The sequence below is a fragment of the Sander vitreus genome, chromosome 6 (genome assembly GCF_031162955.1).
Source record: "Sander vitreus isolate 19-12246 chromosome 6, sanVit1, whole genome shotgun sequence".
In the NCBI taxonomy this organism is placed as follows: Eukaryota; Metazoa; Chordata; class Actinopteri; order Perciformes; family Percidae; genus Sander; species Sander vitreus.
This window is the reverse complement of record NC_135860.1, coordinates 6,268,641-6,284,455: the sequence shown is the minus strand read 5'-3', so window position 1 is coordinate 6,284,455 and position 15,815 is coordinate 6,268,641. Positions and strand designations below refer to the sequence as shown.

The window sequence follows — 15,815 nt, the reverse complement described above, 5'->3', positions numbered from 1 at the left end:
TTGTGGTGGTGTATAGAGCCAAAAAGATTAGAATTGTGTCGATGTCCCAATATTTATGGACCTGACTGTAGTTTGAACTACCAGTGCTGAGTGAACACAGTGGTAGAACTGACTGCAACTCAGAGGTGGAAGAGACACATGCTATATTGTCAAAACCTTTATTTAGAAGCACGTGTGCATCCTGTAGATTTGCACACACTGTAAGTTAACGCACACATGTATTAACATTGCAGTTCTTATTCCACCTCTCCTCAACGTTTGTCTCAGAAACACTTGCACGTGGTTTCCCATCCCTGAATTTCTTCTCACAGAAAAAAAAATGGAATTTCATATTCTTTGGATCTCTCTTGCTCTCTCTCTCTCTCTCCCTTTTTTTTCTCTCCCTCCATTGGCTTTGCCCAAATTTAGAAACCAGTGAGGGCTGACTGTCATGCATATGAATAGCTCAATGTCTCACAACCGAGCTACAAATCCTCATTGTGGCTCTGGAGATAGCTTAAGCTATACAAGTAACAAAGGCAAACTCTCCGTCAACACTGTTACTGTCAGTTCTTCATCAAACAAACTCGACCCCCCACCCTGCTTCCAACTCCAGGGAGGGAGTGAGAACTTACTTGTATTTTGTGTTTGCGCATGTGTGTGTAAATGGGTGTATGTGGGTGTGTCTTTGAAGGTAAATGTGGATGCATGTAGGCCTACTGTGCATGTGTGTGTGTGTTTGGAGGCAGTGCCACAGTTTGTATACATCTTTAATGCATGTCTTATGACAGTGGGGCCTGCGTGCAGCTTAGGATCTGTAAATTCAATATTGCTAGAATATCCTACCCTGTGGCTCAGGCGAGGTCTCCACTTCAAACAATGCTGCCACACCAGACAAGACTTTCGGCTTCTGAGCGGTCTGTCACACGCACGCACGCACGCACGCACGCACGCACGCACGCACGCACGCACGCACGCACGCACGCACTCGTATGCAAACAATGCCCCCTAATGCTTTCTAATCCAGCTTCACCATGGAAACCCATCTTTTGATGGAGCTTGGGGACACGGTGCGTTTTTGTGTGCAAATGTGCATCCCTCTGGACCATGCCAAACAGCCGACTGTCAGAGACAGACGATAGAAAGGTAGCACAGTATTTAGGAAGGCCAGAGTCGCACACTGACTGTAGGAACATGACCAGTAATGCACATGCTCAAACAAAAGGCAGGTAATCAATGAACTCTACAGTAGGTCGACAATCAGCAATATAAACAACAACAACAAATATTTTCTCATTTTCGGTCACATTGTCCATTCCCACCATCACCCCACATGATTAAGGTATGCAGTTCTTTGATTGCTTTCAAGGTAATTATAAATGACGTTACTACTTGGAATGTAGGCATCAGATGTAGAGCTGCATGGATAATTTCAATCAATTACTGAATTATGGGCTTTGCATAACAATACCGCCATTATGAATAATTGTTAATGTATGGTTCATTTATTGTTTTTAGTGGTTACTGTTGACTCACAATAAAAACGGTGTTTAAAAAATAGGCACTAAAATAGATCTTTATTGTATTTGGTTGGATGACTGACGCGAAATCTGGTGCATTTTCAAAGATGCCAAATTGGATTTTATAATCTGTCTCAGATTACACAGCATTACAACTGCTTAAAACTTTCCAATCAGACATATTTGCATTTTTGCATTTGATTTTAGAATGATATTCTCTGGTTCAAACGAGAACCAGCCTCTCTCAGATCACTTCCATCCTTTAGGTTATTTACCTGTGAGCAAGGCACTTACTTTTAGTAGTAGCAGGTTGAAGATATAACAGCCAACTACCAGATACAATAAAATGTAGAGCAACACATCACTAAACAGGACTAAGAGTACAGCGATGCTAGCAGCTCTGCGAGTTGTATTTGGGCAAAGTAGTGCTTTGTGGTGCTTTGAGCTAAATGCTAACGTCAGCATGCTAACATGCTCAAAATAACATGCTGATGTTTAGCCAGTTTAACGTTTGCCATGTACAGATATTTGGTCAAAAACCAAAGTCTTGGACCAAATTTTACATCATGATGGCACTGGACAAAAAAGGAAGGGATTACCTAAGATATTACAATTCTTCTTGAAGGCCACATGGATATCTGTACTTTCATGGCTATGCATCCAACAGATGTGGCGACATTTCACTCAAAACCACAAATGTCGTGGCCCGGTCAGCTCAGTTGGTAGAGCAGGCAAACATATATAGAGGTTTACTCCCCGACGCACTTACTCCCCCTTTGCTGCATGTCATTCCCCTTCTCTCTCCCCTTTCATGTCTTCATCTGTCCAAAAAAATTATAACCCCCTTACAAATGTCAACCCCCTGGTGCTTCCAGAGGAAAAGTCAGAGGATAACTAAAAGCGTTAGTATTCACCCTCTTGGCACAATTGATATCAGCATCAAATTTATCTTTATCAAGTTCAGTTGTGAAGATATTTCAGTCTGGGACAAAGTGGTGGACTGACCGACCATTGCCATCCATAATAAAAAAGCAGACAGACTCAGCAACACTCCCTCTAAGAGTTAAATAATGTAAAAACAATATTAGTACAACGGGATGAAACTAAAAACAGTAGGGCAGAAGGTCAGTCTTTTTGCAAAATTGCACTCATTAGACTGTCCGTGTTTCTGTCAGTACATAAAAGCTGAAGCACGCTGTATCTGAAAACAATGCTGTCACTGTCACAACGATCACCCATCCTACTGCTTGCGTCCGTCTCTGTCAGTCCATGTCCTTTAGTGTGCTGTTTTACTGTCAAACGTGTCCTTGATGTTTATGAGGTTGAGATGGTCTCCTGCATCGTGTCGAGCATCTCATCATGAATTGAGTGAAAAATGAAGCTTGTCTCAAAGAAGTTGCTAAATTTGGAAACAGCAAGAATGGGTACTAATTCTGAAGCCGAGCTGCACGGCAGTTTGATGCAATTAGCTGCTAACAACAAACGGGATGCCGCTTTGATGTCATACTGCCAGCTACTCTCAAGAGACCAAAATCCACAAAGTACAGCATTCACCTCTGTAAAGTTGTCTGTTTTCTAAAGTGACTGAGCCTAAAGCTGTGGGCTGAGCTCAGTCCTATAAGTCAGTGCAGGCAGAGACAGTTTCATAATGCAGCTGATCTGAATTCAATTTTACCCAGTAATTTCACTGTTCAAGAGCGCATATCTTAGTAGCGCATGAAAAATGCAAAATATGTTAGAGGACCCTAATAAGCAGAAAAAATTGAATCATAATAAAACAATTCATTACTTCATTCTCAGGACATAAAATATGCAAGGAGGCACTAATTTGTTATCAGGTTAATTATCTATGTTTCAGAGTTGCTGAGGCGTTCACTTTCCCAGATTAATGAATTATGACTCTTATTTACTGTGGCTGGCTGATTTCTCCAGTGTCAGAGCGAAGCACAGAGCCGCCGGGGTCTGATGGAAGAGGAAAACCCAAACAGGAGATAGTTTAAAAGAGGATACCAGACATAAACTAGAGATAAACTCCAGCTTCTAAAGCATCCTCCACAAAGAAAGAATCAGTATGTCAGCCACACAGCACACTGGTGAAAATAGACTTTCTGTCACTTGTAAGACACCTGTCTAAATTTTCCTTAAATCCTCTAGAAATTTAGAGTGCTAACATTTCGCTAACAGTCTGTGGACGTAGGATGTGAAGCCATTGTGGAAGACTCTGACCAACTTCTGATGTTAGCTATGTTTTCATCCAACCTTATAATTGCAATAAAACAATTCATTTTTATAGGTGCAAATACCAAACTGAGGTGGTGAAAGGGTCACAATTTTGTCAGCAATATGCTCACAGTGACATGCTGATGGTAACCAGGTATATTTATATATATATGATATTATATTTGCCATGATCCCAATCCATCATCTAAGTCATGACTGAAAGAACTAGATCCCGGGAACAAGTGGCCAAAATATGTTTTCTCAGGAGAGTGGCTAGCGTCTCCCTTAGAGAAACGGTGAGAAGCTAAGTCATCTGTGAGGAACTCCGAGTCGAGCCGCTGCTCCTTTGTGTCGAATGGAGCCAGCTGAGGTAGTTTGGGCATCTGGTAAAGATGGATGAGGCCTCGGGGAAGACCCAGGACTAGGTGGAGAGATGATATCTCCAACCTGGCCAGGGAACGCCTCGGGATCCCCCAGTCGGAGCTGGTTAATGTGGTTTGGGAAAGGGAAGTTTGGGATCCCCTGCTGGAGATGCTGCCCCCTCGACCCTACCCAGGATAATGATAATGATAATGATGATGATAAGGATGGATGGATGGATGGATGGATGAATGGACCATTTTAGTTTAACGTGGTAGCATGCTAACATTTGCTAATTAGCACTAAACACAAAGTACAGCTATGGCTGATAGGAATATCATTAGTGTTGCAGGTATTTGGTCATAAACCAAAGTATGAATGTCAGTACCAAATTTAATGGTGATCTATCTAGTAGTTTGGTCAGACGTTTAATTTAAAGCCACAAATGCCAACTTCATGGTGGCGCTAGTGTCAGTGCATCTGGTGAATGTTGATCCAGTTTGCTGTACAAAATCCTGAAGGATTGCACCACTTCCTGACACTAACAAAGTATAATCAGAGTCATATATGTTCTGATTGTTTCCTATTGAAAAATGAATGCCAGCCAATGAATAATTAATGGCACACAGACTTAGGTGCATCATTACCTGCCCCAGGCTTTTTATGTTGTAGATGTCAATATGAATTAGACTTCTGCTTGATGTTTTTACATTTTTTTTGGGGGGGGTCTAAGAAGCCATGACCAAAGGTTAAAGCTGTTTTAATCGTACATTACAAACCTCTCTTTCTAATGTGGGTATTCAAATTGCAGTGAGTTTTTTTCCTCATGAGACATTTCGCCCCACATCTATTTCCCTGGAAAACTCTTTTGCAGTACCAGTGAGTGATGCTGGCTTACCGTTCACGTTGCCCAGATGGAAGTATCCATCGACGAGTGAGGCTCCATTGTTGAAGTGCTGGGTCATGTGATCCAGCCAATTGGCCTCCACGCCTTTGACCCCCTCATCACAGTTTTGAACCCGCAGTGGCACCTTTACAGTGTAGTACTTCACCTGGCCCTCTCGGACTGGCGGGTGGTTGTACAAAGCGAGCAGTTCCACCCCTGTTGGGAAACGACAGAAAACAAACCCCCCCCCCATTGATTTAACATGATATGGGTTGTGACAATACAGACGTAGCCTCTGTGGAACTCCCACGTTTTACTGCATGATTATTAAACTACTTCTGTACGTTGGCCACAATCCAAAGTGCAATTTGGCACTGTCTGTAGGAGCACTTTCCCTCTTCAGCTGCCATAAGTTATAAGAAATGGACCGGTAAACGGCTGGCTCAGAAACAGCAGAGTTTTGGTTTGAAATATATACTTTTTTGTTGCAAACAAATATCTGCAGTATTGGTTTATGGACCACTTCTGAAGGACTTCTTGATGAACTTCTTGAATCTACTTTCCACACAACCACACTGTGAGCACCGTGTTAACAACCAATTGGAAGGACATCTATTTCCTATGAGATAAGCAAACAGGGAAACTCAGCCAATGTGAAGAAAGTCAAAAAGCTTCTTGGCCAAGAAAAGTTGGCCACAGGGTTCCTGGTCGTCAACAACAAATAACCATTAGTTTTTTTCTTGATTTTCTTGTCCTGTGAAAAATGGGTCGCTGGATGATATTAAAAAACAGCTCAGTGAAGTGGATGGTTTGCATGGGTCCTTGGACAGATAAGAAAGCTGATCTAAAGTATAGGCTATATATATAAAATTGGGCAGCATTGAAACGGAAATTAGTACACTAAAATTGGATACACCTTAAACTAAAATACAAAAAAGTAACTGAGAGCCTCCAATAAATTTGACCCTGACTTGTCAGTTGTCTAATTGTGTGGTTTAATTGTGATGTTTCCATCAGCTGCCTTTGCTTTAAAATGTTTCTTGTACAGTATCTAATGATTAAACAATACATATCTGATTATGTACTTATGTGAAACTTGTGTTTTTTAGTTATAGGGCTTTTTGTGTCCTACATTTGATGCATTTTCAGCTGTTTTCTGTTAATTTCTGAAGTCTTGTAAGCCTGTGCGGGCAGGACAAATTTGTATGCTAGATGCTATATTACAAACTTCAACATCATCATTATCATAACCACAAGTTCCACCTGGCAGGTGCAAAATAGACGAGAAATGAAAAAGTAATACAAGATGAGATTTGAGTTGCCCCGAGCTGGACTAATAAACTCGAAATCCTTTCCAAGGCTGTTGCCTCTTTTTTCACTTGGTTGAACAACAACAAATGTGAAGCAAATCAAAAGCAATTTGATCATATTCGTGCTACAAGTCATCCTTATATTCCTTTTAAGGTTTCCCAGAAGTGACGTTACTTTGTTGATGCAGAACGTAAAAGGGACCATTTTATTGTAACTGAGTTAATTCCAAGTATAACCTTGAATAATGCATTAAAAGCTCTCCAGCTAGCTGTTGTTCACATCAAGCAGAAATATACATAATGTAGTGGGCCTCAGGAGAGAGAAACAGGTTTGGAAATTTGCCCACGGTACGTATGTCACTGCTCCTTGCTCATATCATACTAAATCAAAGTAGAAAGGGTTTTATTTGTTGTGATGTGAGTGAGTGAAATATTTGCTCTGCTTAGCTTTGAAAAAAAAACACCAAATGTGAGATGTGAGCTGGGTTCGAATCGGGCAGAAAGCAATTCAAATCGAGTCTGGTAACATTTCCCTCTTTCTTTTAACTGCAAATGTCAGACTGTCATTGCACAAGTGAACCAGATGGATGAGCAAAATGGTTGGCACTGCCACCCACCCCTCCACCTACATACACACACACACACACACACACACACACACACACACACACACACTTTGATGTGGGGTGCTGGTAGGGGGAGTCAAGTCTCAGTCGCTTTGGTTCTTCCGTCTGTCCATCCGTCCATCCGTACGTTGGGCAAACAAACAGGAAGAATGAATCATTTATAACCATTTCTTGTCTGGCTCGTCTGACTGATATGACAGCTGGCCACCGAATTCACGAAATCTTGTCATTTGTCACTCTTGAGAAAAGTTGAATCACAGCAGAATATTCACACGCACCCTCCGCTCGTCCCTCTCTCTGTTGCCCATGTTACAACAAGGACAATATGGCAAACAAATCTTGGACAACCACACACCAACGAAATGACTTCCCATTCAACATGCCTCTGACCAGCAAACACAACACATTTCTTCGCTGTGAATGATTTTGTAGCAATCTGTATCATATAAACTGGTTTACAGTTTATGTGCACAAGCCTGAGATGATGTATCACTACGGTTTGTCCCATGAATCTTTTCTGTATCTCAGAGAGCTTTGGGTAGGTCATGAAAAAGACTGCTTTTGGAAAGTTTTGCAGTAAAGCTTTGGTCCACAACTCTTATTTTCTGTAATCACGATGCAATTAAATAAGACAACATTAAACCATATTTGACACAGATGATTCCGTTGCTACTGATGGGACTGTTATGGGTGGATGTCAGAGTTGTTCCTTAATAAATAACAGCCACTAGCCATAAAACATGCTGCTCTGCCTCTGTTTTGCTCACAATATTAGATGTTTTCTGTGTAATAGCTGAGAGTTTTGCATGCGTTATATTTCATTACAGTCTCATTTCACTATGGCTATGGCACTAGGGCGACTGTAATTTAGATGGAGGGGCAGGTTGCTAATCTTCTAACCTTTATTTGCTCAGAAAAGACTTTCTGTGTCTGTAAACACAATTTCAGCTGTTCTCTGTTCACAGGAGATACTCTATACTGGAGCATCAGAGGGATTATGTACCTTGCCTCAAGGAAACTTCAGCAGGGCAAAACAGGGCAGGGGGCAGTACCAGAAGATATGAGGACTATTATTACGAAATGTATATGTAGGAATAAAACCAAATTTGTCTTGCTGATATCCATCACTCTGAACTGCAGGATAATAGTGAGTCAAACTGGAGGCCGTGCTTTCACCTGGCATTCATACGGATTTCAGAAATCACTTTGATAGAAATCTGTAGGGCTGCCCTCTAAACGTCTATGATTCAAATAATCAGTAAAGAAGCACCTGAGTTGACTTACACTTTGTCAAATCACTGCCTGTTTTTTTTGTTGTTTTTTTTTGCTGACATGCATTGCATTAAAATCACTAAATTTCACTTGCTTTTCAAAAACAACATGCTGTTCTGTGTCAGGGTGGGCTGTGATTGACTAGGTGCATCACTGCAATGCATCATAGAGGGGAAAAAAACCCATAGCTAGCTGCAAGTTGAATTGCTAAAGTAGCTGAGCTTTGCAAGTTAAAGCTGCATCAGAAGAATGTTTTATTTATTATTCTAAATGGGAGCTGGTGATTGTTTCCACTTTGATTTGCAGTCTGCAATGTGTTTCAGATGAAAAAAAAGTCTTAATTTACACTGCTCAGAATTCATGAAATGAATGATAAGCAGATTGCATTCCTCATTACTTTCTCCCTGTGGGATTTCCCAGTAAGGACTCAAACCAGTGACCCAACAATTGCATGTTCCCAATGACTATGACAAACTTGAGATACTACACAAACATCTTAGACATCCTTTGAGAAAATGAGTGCAAACTGCAGATGAGCAGATACTTTGTTGTTAGGAAGAATATTAGGTTAAGATTCTTTGACCTTTAAGGAACTCCATTAGTAACCAACATAAATCCCTAAAACGAGTCTCTTGCCAAGCTCACCACTCCCCCTGCCCCCTTGTGCTGCAGTGGTCTGTAAATGACACAAGCAAACATAACTGTTTAATAGAAACAGAGCAGAGATCTGCTGGAGAGGTGATATTTTACCAAGAAGCAGTTGTAATAAATCTGTAGTTTCATTTGCGTTTTGGCTGTGTTATCAGCCAACAAGATTTGGAGGCTAGAAACAGTCCTGATCAATAACTTTATTAATGTTTCAGAGAATTATTATGGTCATTTTTGTGCTATAGGGCAGTAAAATCTTACATAATGCCCCAATAATTTGATATTTATAGCTATAAGTGCGTACAGTATCACACACACACACACACACACACACACACACACACACACACACACACACACACACACACAGATGCACCAAAGAGTATGACTCAAAGAGTCCTTTGAACCTAATCACAAATCAATAGCATCAACAGACGACTGCTTAGTCTTTCAGAATAAAGTCTGTGCAGCTAACCTGAGTCTTGTGGTTGACGGCAGTCCGGCTAACAAGAAAATGAGCGCATGGGTTTTGTTAGGACGTTAAGAGCATGTGGCTTCAAAGACGTATCTGATGGCAGGCCGGCTGCCCAAACGACGAGGTCGGCCGCAGTAACCCTGAAAGTGATCCTAGCAGCGTAGCTTTCCAACATGACATGTCATTATTTCAACGTCTGTTTCTATAATCTAAGAAGCTGGACGCTGATCCCATCAGAGCAGAGATAACACTGATCTCAAGGCTTGAAAACCAAGCAGCTGAAAAGACTCCCCTCTGCACATTGACTCAGATGATTTCAGACTGATTTTCCTTAGGATTACACCTATGATAAAGCTCTTAATTTAAAGCTTGATCAACCTTATACCATGACAAGAAACTCAATCAATTCATCTTAGCATCAGAGGAACAGATACCGCTGCAATCAAACACTTAGCTTGTCAAATATTGACTGCACATCAATATCCTCTTTTTTTAGTTTCACAAGGTCTCCTGCACACGTTCTTATCCCAACTCTCTCCTACAAAATACATTCATATACTACTGACTTGCATTGTCTGTAATGTTTTTCAAATCCAGGAAAGGTTTTAAGCCTACCTTAATGTAAAAAGTAAGGCTGGAAAAGAGACAAAATATGGTGCAGTATAAATCTTTCCTCGGTATGTTTATGTAAAATTATCCAGGTGGCATTTAATTCCCTACAAAACGTTTTTGCTCATGCAAATTAGTTGTATCTGAAAGTAGACACAGGGTTGTCTTATCCAGACATAAATGTACAGCTGTCACTACAATGTTATACTTTCCGTTTGGTCCTTTCAACAGAATCCCTTTCCTTCAAACCATTCAAGAATTTGAGTCTCCAAACTTATGGGCTCAGTTTCTATCCAGAGCTTAAGTCTCAGGGATAGTGATCATCTTTCAATCGTAAGCCACAGACTTTCGCCAGCTCCGCTGCCAACACTTGCACGGCGTTCACCTCAAGATCTGAGGATTAGCAAGGACAAGCCAGCGGTAGCCGAGACTCTTGGGCCTCCTCGGCAGACTGGGCATTAGTAGAGAGGGACATGGGAGCTTGGCAGGCTCCCCTACCACCCCGGCTGGCCACTCTACCAGTGCTGCTGGCGTTGTCACATAGATTCAGGGGGATGAAGGTGGGGGTAGAGAGAAAGCGGCGAAGCTGAGGGAGGTAGAGGACGAGGCAGTAGGGGATTATCTCGCTGCAAAATGCACTGTAGGGAGGCCCAGATGGACCAGTGGGCTGTGGTCTGCTGTGATGCCAAGTTCGTGTTACTGCACACATATACATAAAGACACACAAACAAAAGCACAAAGTATGTGCACACCGAAGAGTATATTCATTATGCAACACTCGGTATTAGGTGCTTTGAAACTAATCGCTTTGTACAATGTACTGTACATACAAATATACATTATACACAAACACACACACGTTAACACTCCCACTGGGATGTGTGTCCAGTGCACAGTTTACACATTGCATCGACACATATCACAAATAGGTTCGGTGAGAGGAGGAGAGACTGTAGGAGGGGGGTGATAATGGTGTGTGTCTCCATCTGTCAATCCGAAATGCTCAAATAAAGCCGGAACTATACATGTCCGTGCTAATTTCAACAACGTTCCCACAGAAAAGGGGGCTGCCGTAAATAACTCAGAGAGGTGTAGCTATATACCTCACTTTCTGGGAAGACAGAAAGCGAGCCATGAAATGTCACAGACTTAGCTTTATCGGCTAGGTTTGAGTGTGAATTTGTGTGCACCACGGCTATAAGACGATTCCCTTTGTGTAACGGATAGAGAGGATTATATCCCAAGGCAGCATATTGTTGTGTAACATTGAGGCAATAGCAAGACAATGACAACTCTGCGTTTGCCAAGTGTTTCAAGAAGGATTTATGGCGCCACGCTGTTCTTTAGTTAAACAGCCAAAAGGTATAGCTTCAAATGAAACCAAAACCCAAATATACACAGATATCTAGACAGATATTGGCTCAAGATTAGAAGCTGCCAGTTTGAATATCTGTGAATGTGAGAAAGAAGCTACAGTTAACAGTGGAGTGCAGGATTTAACCCCTGACTGCTTCAGCTGCTCTGGGACCAGCAGTTGACTGGTTTGATGAGGGAGCTCACAGGTGTGAACGTGTATTAATATGCAGCATACAAAACATTTTAGAAATGATAAATGCTAAAACATTTAGCTAATGTATATATATGATGCAAAAACCAGACCCATCAACACTGAGCCTTTCAAGTTTTGACCTTTTCTTAATTAGCATCCCTCATTAGGCCTTTCTGTGTAATCTGAAGGATAGCTGTGTGGCAGGTCTCCTGTCATTTGGAGTCTTGTCAAGTTCTAAAGCGTTTTTTAATTTTTTATTTTTGACATTCAAATTGTGAAGCCTCCATTGGGCCAATTAGTGTAATTTTCTTTTAAAGGATATGTTCACCCAAATAACAAAATAGCATATTTACTCACTCACCTTCAGTCAAATGTAGCCATGCAAATACTTTAGGTTTTATACGCCCACGATTTGAGATTTCTGCCTCTAAGCGTGGGTACAATGGCGGTGAACAGAATTTTGTTTGTGGTGCTCACTGAAAAATTACATTTTATAGACTGTAAAAACAAAGTGCGGAAATTGGTTTTTGGATGGGAGGAAGGAAGCCTTTAAATACAATTCATTTTAGCTTGAGTTTATGATAGCAACCATAGAGACCACTCACCATCGCCCCTCCGCATTCGGTATCTTGGCCTCTCCTTTGCATCTCTGTCTTTGTTGTTATTGTGACATGGCGACTCCTCCTCCGTCAGCTCCTCACTCTGCTCCAGATCTTCCTCTGGTATTGGAGACGCCACAGGCGAGACCACGCCATGACTGCCCTCCACCCCGCTCCCTGAATGGTTCCCAGTGTTCTCACTATGATTCTTCTCCCCACCCAGTGCTCCTTCCCCAGCCTCGCATGAAGCCTCCTCATGGCCCTCTTTGTCCACTGCATCGGCTTCAGCTCCAGGTGCTGCGTGGTTAATGGGGCTTGAGGGGTTCGAGGGGCTACAGCTGCCCAGGGAACCAAGCACAGAGCTGGGGCTGGAGTGCAGGGAAAAGGAGGGGGTGTCTGGTTCTCTGATCCTGGTGCATGGGGCCCCATAGGGTTCCTGGACAAAGCCAACGAACATCACCCCCTGGTCAGCTGCATCCTGGATTTGCTGTCGGGAGCAAAAGTTTGAATGATATAAATACAGGTAATGCCACTGTTGCTTCTATGCATTCACTGATTTTGATCTAATTCGAGCTAAAACAGGTAGTCAGCTGACCAAAAATGACATATCGACAACTACCATATTTTGATAATCAATTAATTGCTTCAGTCATTTTTTAAGCAAAAATGCTAAACATTCTCTGCTTCCAGATTCTCAAATGTGAGAATTTGCTGCGTTTCTTTCTCATATATGACAGTAAATTGATTATCTTTTGGTTTGGACTGTTACATGGTCAAGTCAAAGTCAAGCTATTTTTTTGGGGCATTTTCGGCCTTTATTTTTGACAGGACAGCTGAAGAAATGAAAGGGGAGATAGAGGGGGGAATGACATGCAGCAAAGGGCCGCAGGTCTGAGTTGAAGCCGGACCCGCTGCATTGAGGAGTGAACCTCTATATATGGGCGCCCACTCTACCAACTGAGCTATCCAGGTACACACGAAGCTGTCACCTTGTTCTCTGAGAAACTGTGATGGGCATTTCTTTGCTATTTCTTTCTACAGTTTACAGACTAAACAATTAATCGATTAATGACCTGAATTAATGATCGTGATTGGCAGACTAATCATGATAAAAGTAATTATTAGTTGCATGGTGCATCCCTTGACTTGATTGCATGTGCTGTTGGAGATCTTGGGTTTGAAGCTGCTGTTGCACTCATTACTTTTAGGGTTAGGGTTAGGTTTGGAGCGTTGGTGAAATGCCTAAAATGTAAATTCAGGCTGTAAAATAAGAACAACATATGAAGCAGAATATAGACAACAAGTTATTTCCCAAGAGATCTGAAACTGAAACCAAACTCTCAGAATAAGTTTGAGATCAATTATCTTTGAAATGGAATTGTTTCCATAATACTTTTTATGGAGACCTCTGCATCTCTTGGATCTTTGTTTTTTTCTACCCCTCTCTGTTTCTTTTCGTCCCAGCAGCTTCTCAAATCTCTCAGTTGTTGATTAGATTGGAGCGGCCACAACCCTAGTCAGGGATGGGCCGCATCCCATATCTAGCACTTTTTTTTCTCTCCGTCCTATTTTCATCTGGCATTTTATGTCAATATTGGGATTCTGCCACAAAGCTAGATTGAAACTTTAACTGTCAGAGAATGTTAATGATGCCATTCTCCATTTCTGCACCCCTCCACCAATGACCCCCACCCTCACCCTCACCACCCAAGCAAAGACGGTGCACGTCTCTATCTCGGACCATCAAATCAAATCACAGGTTATTCACTATTAAATTAAATTGGAAAACAGTCACATTGTTTCCAGCCGTATTGTTTAATATCGGTGAACGCTCTCTGGGTGCGTCTACATCATATTCCCCATACCAATATGTTGAAATGGAATTGCTGAGATAAAAGAAAACTGTTGTATCTCATTTAATGGTAATGCAGGCAGTCAGAGAGAGAGAGAGATGAATGGCTTTGACAGTCTAATGTTGGTGCAGTTGATAGCAAAGTAGATTTGAATAGTGTACTGTAATAATTGAATTTATTTTAGGACCATTATCATTATAATTTTATCAAATCCTGTGTTTGACAAAGTAGAACCATTCAGATTAGATTTCTTTTTCCTGAGGCAACAGTCCAATATCATTACAAAGACAGCAGATAAACCACAAACATACTGTAATTGCACATAAGCGACAACATAAGAATAAATCACTAAATGTGTAAATGTAGTGCTGATTTGTCTTTTGGAAGTGGAAATAGTAAATAAATAGCTGCTTAAATAAGAGGACAGTGCTGAAATGTTGTTTAACTGAACTACAGAAGATTAATGGATAATAATGTATGTAATTTATTTATTAAGCAAAAATTCCAAACATTTGTTGGTTTGAGCTTCTTAAATGTGAGAATGTGCCACTGTTCTGTGTTTTGTACCATTGCAAATGATGAATATGTCCATTTGATGGTTTTGGATTTGAGTATTACCCTCAGTATAAACATCATATAGCTTCAATTAAAATGTGAAACAAGATGATACAGAATTTATATTATGTATACTATCAAACAGTCAGAAATAACACAATTTTAATAACTGCTAACGGGAAACAAAAGGAGAAACCTGGATGCGAAGCAGCTAACTGAATATGAGAATAATTGTTAGTTGCACATACACTTTTGGGATCTACCATATGACATTTTCTGCAGAATCAATACAGAATACATGTAGGACAAAATAAAAATAAAAATGAGCATTCTTCTAAACTTCTTCATCTAAATGAACAGACGTCGCGCTGGCTTAGATGGAACCACCTCAGGTCAACACACTGAGGTTTTGAGGTCAAGAAGGAAACTTTTCTTCGCATCATTTCTCTTCATTAAACGAAAGAACGCAGAGCACAAACTTGATGAAAAATTTTCTGGAAGCAGCTTCCCTTATTCTGCCACCAGAATATCAACAGCCTGCAGTGAAAAAAAACCATTACAATTTTGACTTGAGACCACATTTCCTATTTCCTCCGTAAGTTATTAAAGTGGCAACAGGACGAGGTGTCTGAAGGTCAAGATGAGAACCCCGGAGAGAGAGATTGAGCGGGGCAGAGAGAGTGGAGGGAAGAGATGACAGAAGGAGAGGCACAGGGATAACGGCAGAGATTGAGACGGTGATGAAGAGAAGGGGACGAAGATGATGGGGGGAAAAAGAAAAAGAGATGAAGAGAGAAAAACAAAAGGAAAAGGAGAGAGAGGCTAAAGGGAATGGACTTCTCCACTCACTCCTCTACCACTCATCCATGTCCACTTCCCTTTTTAATAGCTTTCTAGCATGGCCTCCTCCACCTCCTCCTCCAGCAAGCCTGTAGTAGCACAGTAGATTAAAATGATAACCAACAGTAATGAGGTCCTACAGGACTGTGGTTGCATGACTAATCGAAGGGCAAAATGTACAGAAAGGTTCAGGAGCGAGGCTTCAAAGGCCGACATAACGGTCTGTAATATACAGATTAAGCGAGGGGGTGGCAGGGGGTTGTATCATGATGACGTGTCATAACCAGCTCACAAGAGAGGAGGGTGTGTTCATATACATCATCTGAACTTAAGTGCCATTTCAAACAGGCCTTCTACGGCAGTGCATTCAATAAGTGCAGAGACAATTTATTATCAGATCAGTGAGTATGATTCTTGCTTCTGTTCGCTGCTTTCCCCTCTACAGAAAATACAGCAATGTTAAGCTATTTGGTTTGCTAATTAACATCAGCCTTAAACCATTAAGGAAACGCAG

At 41.3% G+C, this 15,815-nt stretch overlaps 1 protein-coding gene across 1 annotated transcript in view; it reads right to left on the bottom strand.

Annotated features, from left to right (window-relative positions):
• rftn1b (raftlin, lipid raft linker 1b) overlaps window positions 1-15,815 on the bottom strand; it is a 109,913-nt gene that overhangs the window by 31,473 nt on the left and 62,625 nt on the right. Inside the window, exons 5-6 of the mRNA XM_078252215.1 lie at window positions 12,060-12,540; window positions 4,978-5,181 (exon numbers count right to left, since the gene is read on the bottom strand). Of these exons, the coding sequence (XP_078108341.1) occupies window positions 4,978-5,181; window positions 12,060-12,540 (685 nt within the window). The remainder of the gene's footprint in view (window positions 1-4,977; window positions 5,182-12,059; window positions 12,541-15,815) is intronic.